At 53.2% G+C, this 21,888-nt stretch overlaps 8 protein-coding genes and 1 non-coding gene across 9 annotated transcripts; 4 read left to right on the top strand and 5 right to left on the bottom strand.

Annotated features, from left to right (window-relative positions):
• BO97DRAFT_t6 lies at positions 1–72 on the bottom strand. The gene has a single exon. It is a non-coding gene; the product is annotated as a tRNA-Gln (tRNA).
• A 134-nt stretch (positions 73–206) lies between these two features.
• BO97DRAFT_380501 (LYR motif-containing protein) lies at positions 207–1,356 on the top strand (the record flags this gene model as incomplete). Its single annotated transcript, XM_025693206.1, has 3 exons — positions 207–255; positions 330–490; positions 571–1,356. 3 exons carry the CDS (start codon positions 207–209, stop codon positions 1,354–1,356), a joined length of 996 nt encoding a protein of 331 aa, XP_025556393.1.
• Positions 1,357–1,801: 445 nt separating this feature from the next.
• BO97DRAFT_401915 (RWD domain-containing protein) lies at positions 1,802–2,803 on the bottom strand (the record flags this gene model as incomplete). The annotated part of the gene is made up of 2 exons (XM_025694368.1): positions 2,548–2,803; positions 1,802–2,439 (listed from the first exon to the last, which is right to left on the bottom strand). Exons 1-2 carry the CDS (start codon positions 2,612–2,614, stop codon positions 1,802–1,804), a joined length of 705 nt encoding a protein of 234 aa, XP_025556392.1. The 5' UTR covers positions 2,615–2,803.
• A 165-nt stretch (positions 2,804–2,968) lies between these two features.
• On the top strand, positions 2,969–8,830 carry BO97DRAFT_466897 (putative histone deacetylase SIR2; the record flags this gene model as incomplete). Its single annotated transcript, XM_025699596.1, has 15 exons — positions 2,969–3,634; positions 3,725–4,344; positions 4,549–4,614; positions 4,659–4,955; positions 5,036–5,346; positions 5,410–5,949; positions 6,005–6,184; positions 6,220–6,289; positions 6,670–6,683; positions 7,005–7,130; positions 7,275–7,607; positions 7,704–8,212; positions 8,304–8,509; positions 8,575–8,663; positions 8,762–8,830. The coding sequence occupies exons 1-15, from the start codon at positions 3,072–3,074 to the stop codon at positions 8,828–8,830; spliced, it is 3,993 nt and encodes a 1,330-aa protein (XP_025556391.1). The 5' UTR covers positions 2,969–3,071.
• Positions 8,831–8,979: 149 nt separating this feature from the next.
• BO97DRAFT_380488 (HIT-like protein) lies at positions 8,980–10,259 on the bottom strand (the record flags this gene model as incomplete). Its single annotated transcript, XM_025693205.1, has 3 exons — positions 9,695–10,259; positions 9,407–9,512; positions 8,980–9,242 (listed from the first exon to the last, which is right to left on the bottom strand). The coding sequence occupies exons 1-3, from the start codon at positions 10,022–10,024 to the stop codon at positions 8,980–8,982; spliced, it is 699 nt and encodes a 232-aa protein (XP_025556390.1). The 5' UTR covers positions 10,025–10,259.
• An 877-nt stretch (positions 10,260–11,136) lies between these two features.
• Positions 11,137–13,148, bottom strand: BO97DRAFT_2676 (B-type cyclin nimE). Its single transcript, XM_025690954.1, has 5 exons — positions 13,053–13,148; positions 12,860–12,951; positions 11,499–12,740; positions 11,305–11,443; positions 11,137–11,246 (listed from the first exon to the last, which is right to left on the bottom strand). Exons 2-5 carry the CDS (start codon positions 12,866–12,868, stop codon positions 11,149–11,151), a joined length of 1,488 nt encoding a protein of 495 aa, XP_025556389.1. The 5' UTR covers positions 12,869–12,951; positions 13,053–13,148; the 3' UTR covers positions 11,137–11,148.
• A 1,297-nt stretch (positions 13,149–14,445) lies between these two features.
• Positions 14,446–16,324, top strand: BO97DRAFT_474305 (mitochondrial 54S ribosomal protein uL2m). The gene is made up of 2 exons (XM_025700313.1): positions 14,446–15,818; positions 15,890–16,324. Exons 1-2 carry the CDS (start codon positions 14,706–14,708, stop codon positions 15,989–15,991), a joined length of 1,215 nt encoding a protein of 404 aa, XP_025556388.1. The 5' UTR covers positions 14,446–14,705; the 3' UTR covers positions 15,992–16,324.
• Positions 16,325–16,895: 571 nt separating this feature from the next.
• Positions 16,896–19,077, top strand: BO97DRAFT_334551 (putative C6 transcription factor Prf; the record flags this gene model as incomplete). The annotated part of the gene is made up of 5 exons (XM_025691402.1): positions 16,896–17,187; positions 17,289–17,571; positions 17,628–18,147; positions 18,206–18,697; positions 18,751–19,077. The coding sequence occupies 5 exons, from the start codon at positions 16,896–16,898 to the stop codon at positions 19,075–19,077; spliced, it is 1,914 nt and encodes a 637-aa protein (XP_025556387.1).
• Positions 19,078–20,168: 1,091 nt separating this feature from the next.
• BO97DRAFT_380476 (WD repeat-containing protein) lies at positions 20,169–21,685 on the bottom strand (the record flags this gene model as incomplete). Its single annotated transcript, XM_025693204.1, has 3 exons — positions 21,349–21,685; positions 20,935–21,247; positions 20,169–20,855 (listed from the first exon to the last, which is right to left on the bottom strand). Exons 1-3 carry the CDS (start codon positions 21,465–21,467, stop codon positions 20,169–20,171), a joined length of 1,119 nt encoding a protein of 372 aa, XP_025556386.1. The 5' UTR covers positions 21,468–21,685.
• Positions 21,686–21,888: the final 203 nt, after the last annotated feature.

Genomic DNA, 21,888 nt, shown 5'->3' with positions numbered 1-21,888 from the left:
AGGTCGTGCCCGGGATCGAACCGGGATTACAGGAATCAGAATCCTGGGTGCTAACCATTACACTACACAACCAAGGCGGTGAGTTGCGGCTGCTTTCATAGCTATATCAAGGGAGCCAGTACTCTCTTCAACACGTGACACTCAGGCGTATCTTATCAGTTACATGCTTCCAAAAGATATTTGATTCCCTTGTTATCAGCTTCACCATGCACAAATCGGTAGTGCCGTGTAGATCTTCTATACATCGTTTTGCGAGTATGTATTCTAGATTAGACGTCCCAGTCAATGTTTTTGCGTACAATGAGGCTAATATCCAATCATTGTGGCAGCTCTCGCGCTGTATCGGGCTCTTCTCCGACAATGCGCCAAATTACCTGACAATCTACCGGAGCGTAGTGTAGCCCAACAATATATACAACTACGAATTCACAGATACAAAAGCATCCAGAGCCCTTCCAAAATAGCGCATACCCTGAAGGCGGGCTATGAAGTACGCGAACACCCCGTCCCTTCGCTATAGATCCCACCACCCAGCCATCACAGCTGACGATCTCTTTGCGGAGAATAAAGGCCCTTGACTTGCTCCATGCCGTATCACAAGGCAACCACGAAAAGACCAAGCACCTCCAAACGCTCTTATCAACTACTTTAAGAGAACGAGAGCGCAAATCCGCGATACAACGGGAGTTGACACGGTTGAAACTCGCGAGGGCCAGACCTCCCAGCGCACTCGACTTGAGGAAACAAGCAGGCCGAGAAGCCCAGAGGAAGACTATGCAACGACATCCAGATGCTGAGTCTATCCTGGCGCGCCCGAGACCGGTCGTCAACGGGATACGCCGCGTTCCCAAAATCGTGAATGCTCGCGGATTGCCGATGCTGCGAATCAAGAAACCCCAGCCCGCGTTCCTCAGTCATATCCTCCGGGGCAAACATCGCAGACGGGACAAATCACTCGTCCAGCGTGATTTGCTAACTCAAGAAATTCATTGGGCCAGGGACGAGGACGAGTGGGATTCGAGAACCAAACAAGAACCAGAAAAGGTTATGTGGGTTGATGCTTTTAATTATGCTCTGCGGAGAAATAAAGAACGTATCGCTGAATTGGACGCCAAAGATCAACGCCTTGCGGAAGCCATGTGGAAAGTTGTCCTTGCGGAGCGTGAGTTGGCCGCAAAAGAAGCTAAGGAGAGGGCTGCTAAGGCGACGGCTGCGCAGGGGGAAACAGAACAGAAGGAAGTTGACCAGCTAGAGTCTGCTCAAGACAAGCCAGGTCGGGCAAAGGAAAAGCGAAAAAAGGGTATTAAGAAGACTTTGACTAGAGAACACTACCAAAGGGTAAGCCGCGGTCAATAACGGCTTTTGATACAAAGTTCCCAGGCTGCTTGAACCGCGGCCATCCTCAAAGTCATGAGCAACTGACTGGGGCACACTGCCGATGTCCAAGCAGCGACCTACCGCGGAGGCCGCCAACGCACATTTTAAGAGACATCTGGCACAGTCTGTATCCATCTCAAGTTTTTCGAGATAGACCAGAGGAGTAGGTTCGCTTAGCAATTAAAGCAGTATACCTCTATGGCAAGCCTTGCAATCAGTTTCGGGCAAATATACCTTTGTTTTCATATTATTCTATTCACAGCATCAAACACTAGCCATGCATGTTGGATAATTACCTGATCTGTCGGTGATGCCCACTTTCTATATGTGAGGTTGCCGGACAGGAAGTGCGTATTCCTTGCGGACTGAGACTCTTCTGGGAGCGACTTGAACGTGTAAATTATTACATGAAACCGTGAAGTTTCTACGCGGCGATCTTCATTTTCTCTACAGCAGCGGGCATGGCATCCTCCTCGTCCTCATCAAAGTCTGCTCTTCCAGCCAGACCACGTTCCCACAGCTGTTTGCCCGTAAGCTTCTTCTCCTCCTTACCGGGAGTCTTCTTCTGAGCCTTCCTGTCCTCGGCTTCCTTCTCCTCGCGCAACCGCTTCTCCTCCTCTTCTATCTCCTTCATGAACTTGTCCCTCCATGCCAGGAACGTCTCCCGGTTGACGGCTGTGCCCTGGAACTTCCGATTTTCCTCCTCCTCCCGCTTGGCAGCCTCCATCTCCCTCTCCGCGTGGATCGCATTCACGCGCTCCGCCATCAGAAGCTCGGCACTCTCCTTCAGCGCGCTCACTAGGGTGAACACCATCGCCATCCCCATGTTCTCTTCGATAGTCGGTTGCAGGGCCTCGAGCAGCCGATCCTTGTCCTCTGAAACATCGATGCGAGGGTGTTTCGGTGCGTTGGGGGGCGCACTGATGTCTAATTCGGGAGCAACGTCCGGGTAGTCTTCAGGATACGACACGTGCAAGATCAGGACGGGTGGCTCTGTCTCTTCGACATCATTTTCGGGGACATCCAGGGCGATCGATATCCGATATGAAGTGTCCGAAACGTCTGGTCGTTCAATTAATCCTTTCGTCAGCACGGGGCCTCGAACTTGCATGAAATAATTCCACACGGAGATGTGTCGTCAAAACTAAGGAATAAACCAGCGCCTCTTACCTGTTATCTCTTCGGGGAAAATGGAGTCGAGCACCTCGCGCTCTTCGATCTGGTCTTCGCGACCCATTGTGCCTCAATGCGCCGCCGGCGGGGTTGGAGGGGTATTCTGTTTCGTGCGGTGTGGTTTGGCGTTCGTGAATCCTTCGTTGAGAGACCCTGGCTCCCAGAGGATAAATTATAGGGTATGGCAGCGACCGCTGTGTCGTAGAGAAATATAAGTGAACAAGATGGTGCCTATTTCCTGGTTCGATGATTCTGAGCTAGATCATAGATTGATTCGGACTCTCCCAGCACGGAGTAGAATGTTGCCATTGGTGTGCAAACAGCGCAAACAGATAAGGAAAGCCGCCCGATTTTGTCCCGCCCGAAAAAGGGAATTTCTATGCTCCGCCTTGAAAGATCGAAAAGCTCCAATTGCTATACTTTACTCTTTTTTGGAAGAATTCTCTCTTTTCCGTGGTTATATCTTGACATCTTATAAAACTTGCCAGCGAAGCATTACTCGATCTGAATATCTCACTATAATGGGCAAGTCCAGACCTCAGAAGCAGAAATCCTCCAAATCTCGCGAGAAGTCCGTCCTCGGTGTCGGTGGCTCGGTCTCGAAGCAGCAGAAGAAGATGAACGAAGATCCCGCCAAGCTTCTGGAGCAAGCTACGATACTCATCCAGACCGGCCAGGCCGATGCCGCCCTACAATTAGCCCAGCAAGCGCTCGACAGCTCCCCCGCAGGCTCTCCGTCACATCTATCGGCCTTGATTGCCGTCGCAGAGATCTACGTCGAACTCGGTGACATCGACACCGCCCGCGCCCACTTCCTGCGTGCGGTCGAAGCCGATCCCAATGGCACGATACCTGAATCGCAAGGAGGAGGCGCAGAGAAGTTCTTGTGGCTGGCTCAGCTGAGCGAGCAGGGTGGAAAGGATAGTGTGCAGTGGTTCGAGAAGGGTGTCTCCTCGCTCAGACATGCGATCCAGCAATTAGAGCAGAGCCCCGGTCCTCAAGAGGCGGCTGAATTGCTGGAGAAGAAGCGCAAGATGGCCAATGCTCTATGTGCCGTGGCTGAGATCTATATGACCGATCTTTCGTAAGTGGCACCTGAGCTTTTCCACATTCCTCATCCTCGCCCATGAAGCGGTCGAATCGATGCTGGTTGTCTCGTACTAATGCAACACAGTTGGGAAGAAGATGCAGAGAAACGTTGCGAGACGCTCATCACGGAAGCTCTCCTGGTCGACCCTAATGGACCCGAAGTCCTCCAAACCCTGGCTTCCATTCGCATTTCGCAGCTACGCACAGAGGACGCCAAAGCGGCACTTACAAGGAGTCTTGAGATTTGGAAGGATCTGCCCCCAGAGGATGTCAGTATCCCGGACTTTCCCACAAGGATCAGTCTCTCTCGTCTCTTGATGGAGGTTGCGATGGAGTTGGAGGCATTGGAAGTGTTGGAGCGCTTGATTCTGGAAGATGATCAAAGTATCGAGGCTTGGTATCTCGGTGGTTGGTGTCTATATCTTCTGGCTGGCAAGCAACAAGCGCCTGCGGATGTCGAGGAAGAAGCCGACACCCCGGAGGCCAAGCGCCAGGCGTCGCTCATCGCCAGTCGCGAATGGCTCAAGCAGGGCCTAAGCCTGTACGAGATTCAGGGGTACGAGGATGAAAGACTAAAGGAGCATGCGCTCGAGCTGGTTCAGGAAATGAACCAGGAGCTGGGTGAGGAGATGGAGGACGAAGGCGCTGAGGGCCAGGAGGGCGAGGAAGACTGGGAGGACGAGGAAATTGAGGTGGACTCTGACAGTGACCACGAAATGGCCGACTCCTGAAACCAACCAAGCTGCTGCACGTCCTTGTTACGAACTCCCCTTCTTGTCATGATACCAAATAAAAAGTTCATGTTTTCTCACTTCAGATACCAAGCAGTCTAATACACTAGTTACTTAGAGCAAATGCACTAAATCCGACCGGTTCATTGTCCATATCGTACGGGTCCGGATAAAGTAGTATCCGAGCGCAATTCCCCCCCGGAGATAACCAGAGCCATTTTTGTCTCGGCCAAGCAACTTCGGGGTGGCAAACGGAAAGCTCAATGTGAGTTGGCAGGGTCGATTTAGCGGTTGCTGGAAGTGCCCCCGTCTTCCGTCACAGGATGGACCTGGAATCAGCGCCCAGTGGGGAAAGCTCGTCGTTGCAAACTACAGTCGCCGTCGCCGTTGATATGACTTCCGCGGATGTAATCGACAAGCCAGGCACGGCGAACGAGGACCCCACCGCCGCCACCACCACCAAAGGTGAGATGTCCCATACCGAGTACGAGACCGACAGCGACGCTTCCGGGGAGGAGTGGGAAACCCAGTCGCTGTATGAGGACGCCATTGAAGTGCTGCGAGACGAGCAACTTCGCGATGGAGGTGAGTCCAATCTATATGCTTCTCCCGGCCTCGCTGTGCCAGTTCCCCACCCGCTAACTTGCGCCGCGCCCTGAATTTAGTTCCTGATGCTTGCACTTTGGATGAGGCTATCGCGTATCGAAATCGTCTTCACGAGATCGGCAAAGCTGCTTTTGTCGAAGAAACCATCGGACAGGAGACGGTCACAGCGAAGAAGCTGTGCACGGCGTTCGGTCTCCGGCCCCCGGCTTTCCTTGAAGGCGCCCCTGATGAAGCTTACCACCCTCTCCTCGCGATCGCGATCTCGCGCGAGTTCTCGCGACGTCCGAAGCTCCCACAGTACAATACCGTCGACGACGCAGTGAGGTTGCTGAAGGAGTCCAAGAACATCGTCGTGCTGACTGGTGCTGGCGTGAGTCACACCGTCTGATTTGTTCTTGTCGCAAGGGCTGTGGTATACTGACAAGCATTGTAGATATCCACCAGTCTCGGAATCCCCGACTTTCGATCCAAGGACACCGGTCTATACTCGCAGCTCGCGCATCTGGGCCTGAGCGATCCGCAGGAGGTCTTTGACATTCAAGTGTTCCGCGAAGATCCCAGTATCTTCTTCTCGGTTGCAAAGGACATCCTACCTACCGAGAAGAAGTTCTCGCCGACGCATGCTTTCATCCGTCTCCTGCAGGACAAGGGCAAATTGTTGACCAACTACACCCAGAACATTGATAATATTGAGGCGAATGCCGGTGTTCTTGCGGAGAATATCGTCCAGTGTCATGGCTCGTTTGCCACGGCGACCTGTGTCAAGTGTAGGTTCCAAGTGGCGGGCGACGAGATCTTTGATGAAATCAAGAAGGGTGCCATTCCCCAGTGTGCCGCGTGTCGCGACCGTATCGCAGAGGAATCGAGCATGAAACGCAAGCGCAGCACCACTGGAGTCCACAGGAATCGCAAGGACGACAATGAGGATAGCTCGGATGACGACTACGAGATTCCGTCCCCTGGTGTTATGAAGGTGGGTAGCGCGCCCCCTTTTGTTTCCCTACGATTTCGATCTAATGTTTGATTAGCCCGATATTACATTCTTTGGTGAGGATCTGCCTGATGAGTTCGGTCGTCGCCTGCTTCACCACGATCGCGAACGGGTGGACTTGGTCATTGTGATCGGAACTTCTTTGAAGGTTGCGCCTGTCGCAGAGGCTCCAGGAGTGCTGCCTCGTCATGTGCCTCAGATCTACATCTCTCGCACGGTAAGTTCGAACCTCGTTGGTTACGCTCTTTCCAGGCTAATGGATCACTAGCCCGTGACGCATACGGAGTTCGATATCGATCTGCTGGGCGATTGCGACGTGGTGGTCTCTGAGCTCTGCCGTCGGGCCGGGTGGGAGCTCAAACACGAGATGATCCCCGAGGATGAGAAGGTCGATATTTCGCAAGTTGAAGGATATGAATCACGACATGTGTTTAAGGTTGTCGGCGCATAGCGGCGGCGTTTGTTGCTGGTCATCCCATCTCTGGCTCCCAGCTGGTTCCAGAACGGCGTAAATTGGGTTTGATTTTCATTGTGGGTTTGATGCAAGGAAAGGATAGGATGTAAAGATTGATTAAGAAAGATATACACCCACTGTTTTCTCAAGCATGTTTCTTTCTGTTTTTGCGGCTTCAATGTATCTATTCTTGCGTTTGGTTCCACGATGGAGGCCAATTGCTTCGCAGATAAAAATCATTAAGTTAGTTGTATCAACTCTGGTATCATGATAGTCGAGCTTGAATTCTCGACACATCCAGACATTCTTTGTGGTATTTGTAGCATTGTAGCCCATCAGGTTTGGGGGCAAAGTTGAATTCGAGCTCAACGACGGGTTCCAAATTCACTGCAAGAAAAAAGCCAGCAGCGAGCGGATCATAAGAAAAATTGATTCCGCAACCATTCAACCAGCAGACTCCATTTCAGCGCTCCATATTTGAAGATTGACCAGACAAACTGTCTCATCATTTGTCTTCTCGGCAGTAGCGATACTGCAGCAATCCAATTAGTACCCCAAGAAGACTGGTGGCGCGGGGTGAGAGCGCAAGCCGACGATGGAATACCTGATCCGCTTTGCGCAGGTCCACGAGTCTTTCCGCCAACCTGAGATTCAGGCGTTGGCAGACTTGGCCGGTATTGACCTCGAATTCATTTACTACGACAAATATGTACGTCTTCCGTCCGCAGTATTATGTTCTAGGGCTCTGTTCCACTCCCAGAATTCCGAAAAACAAAATCCAGCACATGAATTCTCTTTCCCCGCACCAATGGAATAACAGAAAGAACCCATCGACTAACCTCTCCTCGCCCAGTCTCCATTCTGCGTGATCAAAGTCCAAGATGAAGCGGCGGCGCGCAGGCTCATCGCGCGCAGCATCCTAGCCAAGGACATCTTCGAGCTCTGGGGCCAAGGCAGCACGCTCGAGGAAGTGCACGCGGACGTCCGCAGGCGGACGAGCGAAGCGCGTTGGGCGGAGTTTGCGACGGACTCGTTCCGCTTCACGGTCGACAGCTTCGCGGGCAAGCGCAGCAATGAGAAGAAGCGCGAGATCATCCAGTCGTTCTCCTTCCTGGGCTTCCGGGGCCCGATCCGCATGAAGAACCCGGACCAGGACTTTTGGGTCCTGGAGGACTACGGCTGGGATGTTGCTGTCGCCGACGCTGCCGCTGCTGAGGGCACCAGCAAACCCGCCAGCACAACCAGCACCAACCCGATCCTACGCCCCGTGCCAGAAGGCCAGGAACCCCAACGGATCTGGTTCGGCCGCTGGCTGGCCAACAGCAGCCGCGACGTGATCAACAAGTACGACCTCAAGAAGCGCCGGTATATCAGCACGACGTCCATGGACGCGGAGCTGACGCTGATCACGGCGAACATGGCGCACGCGGCGCCGGGCAAGCTCTTCTACGACCCGTTCGTCGGCACGGGCAGTTTCCTTGTGGCCATGGGCCACTTCGGCGCCCTGAACTTCGGGTCCGATATCGACGGGCGCAGCTTCCGCGGTAAGGAGATGATCGAGCGCGGCGGCACGATGGGCGTGCTCGCGAATTTCCAGCAGTACGGGACTGCCGGCAAGTTCCTCGATGTCTTCTCCTCGGATCTGACGAATACGCCGCTGCGCTCGGCCCAGTTCCTCGATGGCATCGTCTGTGATCCGCCTTACGGGGTGCGCGAGGGCTTGCGCGTGCTGGGGAGGCGGGAGGGGCTTAGGAATGAGGAGGTCATTATTGATGGGGTCCCGGCTCATCTGTATGTGTTCTGTTGCTGCTTGGCTGCAATAAGTAGAGAGGAAGTGGACGTTATTCTGGAGAGCTTGTGTTTGCTGACTCGTGCTGTACAGTCGACCCGGGTACATCGCACCCAAGAAGCCCTACGGCTTTGAGGCCATGCAAAACGATATTCTCAGCTTCGCGGCCAGGACGCTGGTGACCGGTGGCCGCATGTGCATGTGGATGCCCACCTCCAACGACGAGGATGTCGAGCTGGATACGCCCATGCACCCCAACCTGGAGGTTCTGAGTGTGTCCGTTCAACCGTTCTATAACTGTAAGTGAAGCCATCTTTGCATTGCGTCCTCCTACGACCAGGGAACATATCTAACAACCCGCCAGGGTCCCGTCGCCTAATCACCTACCGGAGACTGCCCGAAGGCCAGGTGTCGGATGTGTCCATGGGACGACGAAAGCTCGACTCGGAGGGCGTCTATGCCGATGACCTCAACTCGTTCAGAAAGAAGGCACGTTTCATTTCCTCCCTTCTACCGTAATATCCATCCCGCATACTGACTGCCAGAAACAGTACTTCACCAAGAACCCGCAGTATGACTCCAAACCACCCAGATCAGGCAGCGCGACGCCTGCATCATGAAGAACGACACTATAAACCGCACCGTATTATTACCTACGTCACGTACGAGAATAAAATACTGTCTCAAAAAAATAGAACTATTGAATATATCTGGTATCACGAAACGCCGTGCATCTAGAACAGACCTCTGTCTATACATATATACCCCTTCAAAGCTTCGAAAGTAAACACCTCCCCGCAAACTCCCCCTCCAAATCCACCCCCTCCACATCCCTAAGACGCACAACCTCCCTCGCCAACTCCTCCCTCAAGCACCGCGCCAGCTCCTCCCCTTCCTCCTCATCCAACTCGTCCCTCTGCCCACGCCCAAACATCACAAAGCTCGGCCTCCCGCCGCCGCCAGACCCATCCAGATTCGGCCTCGGAATCACATGGAAGTGAACATGCGGGACCTGCTGCGCTGCTCTGACGCCTGAAGACAAATCCCGCGCTTAGCCTGTATTCTCCCGTAGAGTTTCCTCAGACCAGAAAAGAAAGCCCGAGTCGTACAAACCCAACGAAGGATAACAAACAAGCTTTACGTATACATCAAGAAAGGGAATATACATCGAGAAGGAAAGGAAGGAACAAACGTACCATTATTCTGCACCACATTCCAACACCAATCCGCCGCCTCGTCGTCCGAGGCCCCGAAAAGCGTGCGCATCACCACCCGCGAGAGGATGGGGAGCCATTGGCCGATCTTTACAGTATCACGTTAGTTAGTGTTTCTTTCTAGTTGCGTGACTTGTCCCCGTAGAGTAAATTTGTCCGGGGATATGGGTCAGGTATATATGACTTATGCAGTACGGGATGCAGTTACGCAAACAGGATCGTAAGTGTAGATAGAAAGAGTGGAGGGGTAGTTATCGGATCGTGATGTACACTACTCACCTCTCGACTCACGCCGACCTTCACGTCCCCTAGTTTCTCATAATGCTCTCGCGTGGCAAGGAGGATGTGGCCCCTCGTTAGGGGCATGATATCCAGGAACGCGAGGAGGGAGGTGGTCGAGAGGATCAGGTGGGCCGTCGTTGCTGTGGGTGAGATCGGTGGGGTCGTTATCATTGTCGTGCTCGTGCTCGTGCTCGTTGCTGGGTTGTTCGAGACATTCTTCGGGTCTTGTTGGCGGAGGAACGTTGTTGGGGTCAGCGGGGGGTATGTGTTTGCGATGTTGCAGAAGGGACATTGGGGTGATGGTTCGTGGGATGTCATTGTATTGTGCTGGGCGTGATGGGCGTCTGTGTACTAAGCTGCTTGGTTTATCTCTATCTGGTCCGGCTCTGTGAAGTTGATTGCAATCGGAGAGGTTGGAGTGGGAAACAATATATACTTCGTGTGGCGCAAATTAAATGTGCAAAGAAAGCTTAACCGTTTGCTTTTCGGCGCCGCCATGTATGGAAGCAGATTCTAGATTGTTCAATCACTGCGACTGCTATGAAGGAGTTCGTTGGTTTGATTGCGGTCGCTGAAGAATGGGGGTCAGAACAATAGCCGTGGTGGTTGGTGGCAGTTAGCGGTTCAACCCAGGAGCCTCGGTTCTACAAACGGCAAGCCGCTGGCTGCAGTTCAACTAACTACACCGTTCTTCGGCGCATTCGTCTTCAAATTACACCAACATTCATCATAGCAAACTCACACATATCGCATATCAGAGTATTTCACAGAGCTCCAGGTTTCATCTTCTTTCCGCGGTAAACAATCTCCGATCATTCCCCTTATCCTTATACCTCACCCGGACCCGTCCACTCTTGTCATTACACTATCATTGAAAGTCTCGGTGCTCACCTTCGAATATTTGTCCAGCACATGTGCATTTATGGTCATCATGGTGCGATTATGTATCCTCCCAAGCCTTGATCATAGAGACATCCACAGTAACAAGTGTCTAGCACACTCTGTGGAAAAAGATGCAAGACAAGAGAATTTGACACACGCTGTAAACAAAAACAGAAACCAAAACTTCGATAGAAAGCTGAAATAAAACTGGAAGTAGAATTTCCGACCTTGGTGTGCCCGATGCCTCTAGTACGCAGGGTCAAGAGGGAGAATATTTAAGTTAGGTATCAGAGCAAGTACAACCCAGACACGACCAAGAAATCAAGCCGATGTAACAGAAGAACAACTCAAACACAAGGCAGATGAGAGAAGCGCCAGACACCCTTGAAGCGAACAATGCAAACATCCGCAAGCGAAAACAGGAAAATGCCGTCGTAAACATATGCAAGAGGTACCCTTATACCATCAGAAATAAAATACCATCATATGGATCAACCAACTCCTATTCTGGGTCGTTTTGCCGCACGCCGGCGTAGAATCGTCACGAGGACACGTGGTGTTTACTCCTTGTCTTTGATGAAGTGGTAGGGTTCTGACAGAGAGCTAGTGATGTAGAGATGGTGGTACTTCTTCGCCCATTGTCGGGTAAGGATGGATGCTGGGAGAGGTGTCAGTCAGACATCTTCAATGTCGTTGAGCAGGGACATGTAGCTTACCCTTCAGGAACTTCTTGCTAGCATACTTCTTGAAGAACGCGTCGTGGGACACGGGCCTGTGAAGGTAATCGATCATCAGCCGGAAGACAGGGTCGATCTCTTCTTCCGTGTATCCAGCATAATGAGCCAAGGTGGCGTCCTGGAGAAGTGTTAGTTCCAAGGGTAGATAGACCAAGAAGCGTTTCATGACTTACCCAGGGTCCCCGCGCAAGGATAAGGCGAGCCAGGTACATTGCTGCAGCTGCAACATGACTCTGGCGGTACTCCATAAATCGGTGATCCAAAAGGCTAATTTCCATGAGGTACTTTCCAAGAGTACGAGTTTGAATGTCGTAGTTGTCCGCCTTGGAGATGCGGCGCAGGAAGTTCATCGGGTTGGGATAGCTCATGTTGTATTCGAGAGTGGCAAGGATGTGACGTTCAGCATCCAAAATCTCCTTATCGGAGAAGGTCTCGTCGGCGATGTGGCTGAAGTTTGCGACGTGGGGCGAAAGAACTTCTTCATACTTGGACGCGATGAACATAGCAGCGACACCCACCAACTGAAGACGGTCCAGGGCCACCACCTCCTCCGACAAGAAACGGTCGATGATGTTGACGGCAAGGAAGAGAGTTTCGGGAAGAAGGCGGAAACGAGTGTGCACTTCGATGAGCCAGTCGACCAGAATACCACGCATTTTCCATTCCAAGTCGGGTTGGTGGTCAATGTAATCGGGATTCGGCAAGGTCTCCTCCTCCAGCACTGCAAGATAGTCGAAAATCTCAACAACATATTCGGCGGCCATCAAAGGGTCGTCGAGGTCTTCGGCGTCGAGATCATCCACGAGATCCTCGGTGGGCTTTTCCAGAACCTTGGGATCAATAGGAGCCTGAGCGTTCTCATCCAGAACCTTTTCCGTCACAGGCTTTTTCTCCTTCTTCTCGACATGGGCCTTCTTTAGGGGCGGTTCCTCGGGCAGGACCTCTTTCTGTTGCAAGTTGCGGGTCGTGGTCCGTCTTGGCTGATTTCCACCAACACCCGATCCGCTTCCAGGACGCTTCGGTTCCGCAGGTTGCTTCTTCGCGGTGTCGCTCTTGACACCAGGGTTGGTGCGTGCCGGGTTCGTTTTAGTTGGTTTCTGAACGCCGCCGGAGGGCAGGTTGTTCTTGGGTGCCAGGGGGGCCTTGGTCGCAGCCGGTTTCTTCGCCTCCTTGGTTTCACCATTCTCGGTTTTGCCGACGTTGCTGACGTCGCCAAGGGCCGCGCGCCTTCTCGTAGTTCCGGTAGTCGGGGCTGTAGCGGCTTTCTTGGTTTGTAGAGTGGGTTTCTTGGTTGCAGCGGCAGTGGTGTGGGCGTCCCCCGATGATAGGGCAGCAGCCTTGGCCCGTGTCAGGCGCGTCGACGGCCCATTCTCATCGTTCTCGTTCATGGCACCTCTCGTGCGGAGACTTCTAGCCTGTGAGGAGATTAGCAAGAGAGTTTTCGTGCACGCGAGGCACAACGCCAGGGTGCAGTTTCCCACGATCAATAAACAGCAGACACAACAGACGCGTCACGAGGCCAGTGGATCCTTACCGGAGGCATTATTGTGAGAAGGGAGAAGGACGAAAAGGAAGACTAAACAGAAGAGCACAAATGAAGGAAGTGTGAAGAAGTGTGTATAGCAACTGTGATCTCCCCGTTAGCTGGTGTCCAGTCAGCATTCCAGAGGGGATTACCCCGGTGGAGCTCGAATACCTGGAAGACTGGGAGACGGAATTGTACGTACCACGCGTGATTATTCGCCCAACCCCGATAGATTAGGCTCTATGCAAGACTCTGCAAGCTAGCAAGCTAGGTATCTGAGAGGAAACGGGGATATGCAAGCTTCAGAGAGTCGCATATAAGATCTTGTTGACGTTATTGACCAGATCAGAGATGAGCCGGGTCACGTTATTTTCGCGCTGATTACAGGTCCCACGGTCGGTAAGGCGGGGAGAAAACGGGGTCGACGGATTGCTGGTCGACAATGACGCGAGAAAAAGAGGAGATTTGGCGACTTCAATGGGTGGTGTCGGGCCTCCCTTCGAGGAGATGATGTTGATAGAGAGGTGTAGGGAAAAGGTGGTAGAAGTGACAGGGCAAAGGCTATGTTTGGCCCTACTCTTAGCGTGGAAAAGGCCGGCCAAGATGGGAAAAGGTTGCCCCACACAGCACAACCCAGTTGGATCGCGTACAACTGCAGATGATTCCCTTGGCTGTACAACGTATGTAATGTGAATGCAAAGTTGAAGAGGTAAGTAGTGGTAGAGTCTGCAAGTGGATGAATGGATGGGATGGGATGGGATGGGATGGGATGGGATGGATGAATGTTGATATTTATGTTTATGTTTATGTACCGATGGGAGGAGGACGAGGAGGAGGAGGAAGAGGAGGGGAGTAAGTAAGTTAAGTTGGTAGGAGTGGAGAAGAAAGTGAAGAAGGACCAGGTTTTAGGAGGAAGAGAAAGGAAAGAGAGAGCCTGGACGGTACAGCAAACCAGAAAGGGGGGGGGTAAAGAAGATCGAGAAGGGGAGGACGGAAAGAAGGGCGGCCTAAAAACCACCTTGTAACTAACTAGTGAAGGTGTGGGTAAAGATCGATATATGTATGTACTATGTAAGTGTCAAATGGATGATGGACTGCTCTGCAAAAAAGGTCAGTGCGAAAGGTGCGGTAAGGTGTGAGGAAGTGATGGAAGTGGTGGAAAGAGAAGCAGTACTAAATGGTACTGATACGGTCATGGAGGGAGCGCATATCTTGCTGTGATGGAGAGAAGGAAGAAGAGCGTCATCCATCATATCATCACTTGATCGTTCATCCATCCATGGTTGTTGATGCCTGAGCCATTTCCAGGCAGGAAGACACCTGAATTGGCTGGCCTCAAGACGCCCGTCGCGACCACAACGTGAAGCGGCGCGGCCACGACCGTCAAAACATCCCGCCATCGCTACGGCAACCGCTGAACTCAATTCAACTTTCGTGTCGCGCTCGTCCCGTGACGTTGGGAAGGACGGAGGGGCCTACTGCTGTGCCACGCTGAGTCACTCCCGTTGTTGTGGCGGTGTGAGTAGCATCAGGTGACACATGTTCCAGCCACACGTCCAAACCATGTTCGACATTTTTGCTCCGGACAGTGGGTGGACAAGAAAGTGCTGTGCTGCATTCGTCTCCGGGTTCTCACAACACTTGCAATTGAGCAGGGTGTTGTCTCGGTGGTGTCGGTCAACCGGATCTTCATCTCCAACTTGTTTGGCTTGCGTCTTTTTTATCCTTTGTGTGAACGAGCATGCTTGGTCACTAACCTGGCACCTGGACCTTCCGCTATCCTCAAGATAGCATTTGCGGCATTAGCCTGACCTCCGATTACGATTCATTGACCATTCGGCCTTTCTTAATCAATATGCTACAGCCTCGCGTGGCCTTGACGGGCTTGCGCCTGCCCTTCAGATTCCTATCCTCCACAATCTCATCCCGGGCATACTCCACCGTCCGCGAAACCGAAACCCCCTCCTCTGAAGATTCTACAGCTTTCGACCCCAGCATCTCCTTTGCTCCTCCGCCCACTCGCGATGATTCCGGTGTCAAACTGCGCTCGTATACACCCCGCACACCCGGTATCAGACATTTGCGAAGGCCGGTCAATGATCACCTCTGGAAAGGACGCCCCGTGCATAAGTTGACTTTCCCCAAACGCGGTCAAGCCAAAGGTGGTCGTAACAACACCGGTCAAGTCACAGTCAGACATCGTGGTGGTGGTCATAAGCGCCGTATCCGCGTGATCGACTTCGCTCGCGCCGACCCAGGTCCTCATGAGGTGGAGCGCATCGAACACGACCCGGGCCGGACGGCTCACATTGCTCTCCTCCGTAGTAAGGAGACCCAGAAGCTCAGTTACATTATTGCTGCCGATGGAATGAGAGCTGGCGATGTGGTTCAGAGCTACATGGCCGGAATCCCGGAGGACCTGTGGAAGAGCATGGGAGGCGTTGTGGATCCTGGTGTGTTGGCCGCTAGAACCGCGTGGAGAGGAAACTGTCTGCCCTTGCACATGATTCCCATCGGTACATTGATCTTCAATGTCGGCCTGCGTCCCGGCCAGGGCGGCCAGCTGTGTCGTAGCGCTGGTACCTTTGCCACGGTGATCGCCAAGGGCAGTGACGAACAGGCCCGGTATGAGGAAAACCTGAGGAAAGAGGAGGCTGAAACAGGCAAGACGAAGCGCCGCCAGAGTCAACGCGAGCAACAGAAGCGCGAGCGGATCGCTACCCATATCACTATTCGACTACAGAGTGGGGAGGTTCGACTGATCCACAAGGATTGCTGTGCTACTGTCGGTGTTGCCAGCAACCCCAATTACCAGTACGCCCAGCTCGGAAAGGCCGGTCGATCTCGCTGGTTGAACATTCGACCTACTGTCCGTGGTCTTGCCATGAACGCTGCCGAGCACCCTCACGGTGGTGGACGTGGTAAGTCCAAGGGTAACGTGGATCCTAAGAGTCCTTGGGGTTTGCCGGTATGTATCTCTGAAGCAGTTCACATAGGACTTTTCAGATCGTTCAGTCAGCTAACGCTCTTCTTACCCAGGCGAAATCCGGCTACAAGACTCGTCCCAAGTGGAAGGTCAACAAGGCCGTTGTTGTTCCCCGAGTTCGCAACCAGGGCAAGCGCCGCCGTGGCTACAGCTAGACGTCTTCTTATGTACATTTGGTCCCTTTTTCTCGCTTTATTCACACGCACCAATCATTACGTTCGAAGTGTGACTATATTCCCTACTCGGTGGGAAAGGTGCCGGGGTGGGTACAGTCACGCCGCTCTGAATCACTTGCCCAAGACTGCTTCTGAATGCATTCGATTGTATGTACTTTATTTCGTCCCCGACACGACTTTTCCCCGAGGGTCTCAGATATCTACTCTTGTTACACTGTTTCTCGTCCGGGGTCTCATGGAAATGTCCACCTTCATATACTCTGGCGTTGTCTCCTGTATACTACTACATCGTTGAGAATTCGATTATTTGACAGTTATATTGGAAATCCAAGGGTCTAAATCGCCTCAATGTAGAATTTGCATCATGTTGCTCAATGAAACGGGGAATTGCAGACCGAAGGAAGAGCGGGCGTGGTCCCTGCCATCTTAAAAGGTCCCCGATATTGTCCCCGGGAGCCGAGGGTGATGAACAATCAATGGCCATATTCATGAATCTGCCATGAGCACAATCGTTCGTAATTCTCCAAAGATCATTGTCATCGCATTTCTACCAAGGAATTCTTTTGGGATTGAACCAAGAAGAATTATTGAATCCTAGTCGTCCAGATTCCGGTGGTGGCCAAAGGTACTAACCAGGAACGACTTCGAATCGACGATGCGCCTAGAAGCCTCCTGCTGACTTAGCGATAGTTTCAGGCGACTGACTGACTGGTAAGTTTAACCTTCATTAAGTCTAAACCGTACCAACTTTACTACATTCTCCAGTTGTTCTTGCGACTGAGAGAGCCTTATCCACTCCGATCGGTTCCGCTGTGTTTCCCTTGCTCTCTCTGCGCGTCATTCCTTTTCCTTGCTTGTTTCTTGCACACCCTTCCCCCCGGCCATGACAGATTTGAACCGCCCCCCACATCTCGCCGACAATCACCCTTCGTCATCACAGGACCTGCAGATCAACATTACCCAAGAGACCGGACACAGCGATGCGGACAGCCACTATGTGCCTCGTCCGAAGCGCATCGCCTGCGTCCTCTGTCGGAGGCGAAAGCTGAGATGCGACGGAAAGAGGCCGAGCTGCGGCACTTGCTCCCGACTCGGCCATGAATGCGTTTTCGACGAAGTGCGCAAGAAAAGCGGGCCCAAACGAGGTTATGTGAAACAGTTGGAAGCGCGATTGGGTATGTTGCATTCGGGGGACAAAGCTTACGGCGTCTGCCAGGCTTGTTTGTTGAAACATTCGGAGTTGTCCTCCCATACTGACATTACGCTTTCCGTGCAGCGCAGGTCGAGAACCTACTCAAGAATCAGAAAACAAATCCAACCCCAGACCAAGGGAGCAGTTTCACCGGGTCCGTCGCAAACCCCTCAACCGATATTCCCGATATTCTTGCCATAATCAATGAATCGAGCGCATTCCAACAACGCCATGATCGTGTTCCGGACCCGTTCTCCGCTCAGGTGTTCCAGCACGCAGGCACGACCAACACACCGAACTACGGCATGGAAATGATCAGTCTTGGTTTAGAGGAACCTCTTCCCAGTCAAGGAATTATTGATGAGCTGTATGTACTCAGTGTGGTCTCTTTCGCTCCTCTGTCCAGGCTCTCACGCTTAACAGGAACGAAATATACTTCAAGAAAATCCATCCCGGCATGCCTATACTACATCGTCCCAGACTACTGGCGGCCATGAGCCTCGGACCTAGCACACGACCTCCCCTGTGCTTGCAGTATATAATGTGGAGTCACGCGGCCTCCATCAGCGATAAATACTCTAGCTTGCATTCCGTCTTCTATGAGCGAGCTCGCAAGTACGCAGAAGCGGACGAACTGAGAGGGCTGGGCGAGCATGCAGTGTCCCTAGGTCACTGCCAGGCTTGGGTACTCATCTGTTCCTACGAGTTCAAGATGATGTTCTTCCCTCGAGCTTGGTTGAGTTCCGGAAAAGCCGCAAGGCTCGCTATCATGATGGGATTGAATCGGGTTGATGGAGAAGGTATCGACGTGAAGCAGACTCTGACAGCCGCCAAGGACTGGAGTGAGAAGGAAGAGCGACGGCGGGTTTTCTGGATGGCCTATTGTGCCGACCGGTTTGCCAGCATCGGCACTGGATGGCCCGTTGTGTTCGACGACAAAGATGTGAGTTGCGATTGACGCACACGCCGGAAGAAGATGCCTAACTGACTTGACCCAACAGGTCTTGACCAAATTACCGGCTTCTGAAGAGTCCTTCATCAAGAACCAGCCTGAAGAGACAATTTCTCTCGAAGCTGCGTACTTGGGAGAGGGCATGTCTACGTTGTCTGCTTTCGGGGGTGTGTCGTTCATGGCCAGCATATTTGGCAAGAATCTTGCTCACCTACATCGGCCTAATCCGCACGAAGACGACCACGACCTCAATGGAGTATACTGGCAGCGTCACAGGTCCCATGACAATATACTGCTGCATTTTTCTCTTACCATGCCTTCCCATCTGCGATTGTCCGTTGGGACCACTGACCCCAACGTCATCTTTTGCAGCATGGCCATCCACACAGCCACTATCTGTCTGCACCAGGCGGCTATCTACAAGGCGGAGAAGAACAAGATGCCAGGGCCGATTGCCACGGAAAGCAAGAGAAGATGCATTCTGGCCGCGGAGCAAATCTCGAACATTTTGAGACTGAGCAGCCACGTCGACCCGAGCAAGGTGAGAATTACGTCAGAATTCGACCTGACTCGCCATGTGCTAATGATTCTTAGATGAGTGTGCTCACACCATTTTGTGTCTATGTCGCTGCGCGTGTCTTTGTACAATACTTGAAATTCCGGCCGGACGATTCGGCAGCCCGTTCATCTCTACAGTTCGTCTTTTCGGCACTCCATTTGCTGAAGACCAAGAACCCCCTTGCGGAATCGTTCATTTTCCAGCTAGATCTCGATACCGCAGGTACCGTATGGTCAGACTTTAATCAGTCGAAGAAGGCTTGCTTCATGAGAGCAGGCCTGCAGCGAGATGCGGTACGAGCCATCCCTTCTGTAGAGATCCGCAGAAATACTAATCAATCACTCTCTCCAGGCCTTTGCTGAGAGGCGCTACTCTAGCGACTCATCTTTATTAAATATCAGCCAATCTCGGGTACAACCCGATTCAGAATCCTTCGATACATTCCCAGGAAGCTGCGGCTCTAGCTCCGGTTCACCGTCCGTCGCGCAGCAGATCCGCCTTGAAGTACGCCAGTTTAACCCCTCGATGAGCGACGCAGCTCCCCATCGACGCAAAAGACATCGCACGCAGCCCCCCGCCAAGGACGGGTTATCCACTCCAGACCAAGACACCAGCCTCCCAGTGATGGTAGACTACAGCGGCAGTAGCAGTGTAGATCTGCGCACTGACTCGCTCTCCCCCGACGTCCACTCTTCCTCCGCCACCTCGTACACGCCCCAGCAGCCGCCGCTCGCCAATAACTTCATCCCCACGCCAACCGGATCCCTTAATCCGGCCGCAGCGGCAGCCTGCAACAACCCGAATGCTAACCTCATGTTTACCAATCCGGTCATTCCACTAGAGGCTAGCGCCGGGTATCCCGACGTCTTCGCCGGGGTCCCGCGCTGGGATATGAATGCCCTCGCTTTCTCCGGTCTTGATGGAGTCACATTGGACAACAGTATGTCCGGGGGCTTAGACGGTCTCAGTGAGGCCCAGTGGGCGCAGCTTCTGACCACGAGCAACTGGGACGCGTACCCAGATCCCAATATACTGCCTTGAGAGCAACCGCACATGTAAATGCAAACTGCACGGAATGATGTTCACCATAAAGCCGCTGAGCGGGATATCACGAGACTCACGAATTGTACATTGATGTTGGAGGGGAGGATACTGAATTAGCAAGTGGATATACCATACCTCATGATCATCGATATCAATACAGTTTAACCAATGCGTCTACATCCTTCATACTACCAGCTGAATCTCTGTTAACAGAATTCAAGTCCCATATCTAGTAGCTAAAGAATGCAAGGTAAAAATATAATCCAGAGCTATACATAACCAAGGTAGTACGTTGACTGCCCTCAACGCCCAAATACGCCAGCGAAAGGCACTAGACCGTAGGAAGTAGACAACAACAACCGAACAACCCATCCAAAACCCCAACCACACCCTTTGTTGTTTCCGACTTCTACAGATTCCCCCCAGCAGCACCGACGATCTTCAAACCACCATGCCCACCCCCATCCGCGGTGGTCGAATACGCCAACCAGTAGCGCGAGGGATGCCACGCGACGGCAGGGATACCGGAGTTGACGCCGCCGGCGACGGGGACGGTGTAGACACTCTCGCCGGTCTCAGCGTGGAAGACCTCGAGGCCGTTGCCGCCGCAGCCGACCTCGTCGCAGGCGCCGACGAGGTAGCGGCCGTCGAAGCTCCAGCTCACGCCGCGCACGGCGCCGCCATTGCTACTGGACACCGTGCGCCGGCAGATCCAGTCCGTCGTGTCCCACAGCGAGATCAGCGCGTCGCTGCCCCCGACAGCCAGGTACCGGCCCGTCGGCGCCAGCGCGATCGACAGGCACGCCGACGTGTGCGCGTGCAGCGTGTGCAGCGGCTCGAAACTCGGGTACGAGAGGATCTTGACTGTGCCTTCGCCTGTTGTTGCGAAGAGGTGAAGCTCTGGTGCTGTTGGGTTGGCGATGTGGTGCGAGAAGGTCGTTGCGTTTGTTTGGACCGGTTGGGGGTGCGGCTCGAGGGTTCGGTAGGTGCTTGTTGAGGTGTGTGCGGGTTTGGAGGTCGTGGTTGAGGCGGGCGTGTCGCTGAGGATGGTCGGCGTTGAGAGGGATTCGATTGAGATCGGGATGAGAGTGTCGTCCTGGTGGTGTCATTTAGTGAGAACTTGCGGTTGTGGTTGGTAGTGCGCCGCTGCTGCAACCACGAAGCTATTGACTCACCTTCCTGCCCACGATCATCGTGCTCCCATCCGCCGACCACGACAACGTGAACGCCTCCGTGCCCACATCCAACCGACTCACACACGTCTTGGACCGCACATCCCAGAACCGCACCGTGCCGTCCGTCGAGCAGCTGGCCAGCTCCGAGTCGCGCGTGGGGTTAAACACGACCTTCTCGATGCCGGCCGTGTGGCCGCGCAGTTCGGTCGAGTATTTGACTTGCGAGCGTTCGGGGTTCCAGATTCGAAGCGTGCGGTCGGCGGATCCGGTGGCGACGAGCTGGCCCGTCGGGTTCCAGGCGATGGTCCGGATTCTGTCGTTCGTATCATCATCGTCCGAGATCAGTAGGGTTTCAATCTTGAGCATTGCTTTCTCTTGCTCATCTCAGCTTCTTCGGGGCGAGCGGTCACGCACGTATGAGATCCTGGCCCCCGCGCGACGGGATCATGGTAATTTTGCGTCTTCAGACTCCCGAAGTTGAAGGCGAAGCGGTCTTTGGGGAGCAGGTTGCGACGAAGAGGTGGGGGTGCCATTGCGCAACCCGGTGCTGCTGCTGCTGCGGTGGTGTTGCTGCGGTGCGGGCACTGGCAGATCTGCGCTTGCGGCGGGCAGCTAATCTGCAGTGGTCGTCTGAGGCCCCGGAGGGCGGCGATTGGTGGCTTGAGGTGGTATCTCTTACACGGAGGAGGGAAGCAATCAGGCGAAGAGTTGTGGGGGCGATTGAGGTTGGACAATGATGAACGAAGAAGACGTGGAGCTCTTAAGTAATTGAGTGAGAGTGAGTTCCTGAGTTCTTGAGTGCCGCAACGCGGAGTTCCTTACAATGACCGCAACTCGGTGATTGGTCAGAGCTCTGTACTTCGGAGCTGCAGGCGACAAGGCCTCGAATTGTATCTTTTATGGCCATTGGCAGGGAAATACAATTGTGAAGTTAACGAGAAAGAATGCCAGAGT

The sequence above is a fragment of the Aspergillus homomorphus genome (genome assembly GCF_003184865.1).
Source record: "Aspergillus homomorphus CBS 101889 unplaced genomic scaffold BO97scaffold_1, whole genome shotgun sequence".
Lineage (NCBI taxonomy): Eukaryota > Fungi > Ascomycota > Eurotiomycetes > Eurotiales > Aspergillaceae > Aspergillus > Aspergillus homomorphus.
The sequence above is the reverse complement of the archived record's forward strand: the minus strand, read 5'-3'. Positions and strand labels throughout refer to the sequence as shown.

Bases quoted from the DNA above. Each gene is read 5' to 3' on its own strand.
- BO97DRAFT_2676 (XM_025690954.1), bottom strand. The intron at 11,444-11,498 runs GTAAGTCATGAA...ACACTTCTCCAG, and splicing joins TCCTTGCGCGGGGACCCTGG to GACGCCACCTTGGCTCATTA. The intron at 11,247-11,304 runs GTAAGCTACATG...CACCTCTCCCAG, and splicing joins TAGCAAGAAGTTCCTGAAGG to CATCCATCCTTACCCGACAA.
- BO97DRAFT_474305 (XM_025700313.1), top strand. From the start codon at position 14,706: ATGCTACAGCCTCGCGTGGCCTTGACGGGCTTGCGCCTGCCCTTCAGA. The intron at 15,819-15,889 runs GTATGTATCTCT...CTTCTTACCCAG, and splicing joins AGAGTCCTTGGGGTTTGCCG to GCGAAATCCGGCTACAAGAC.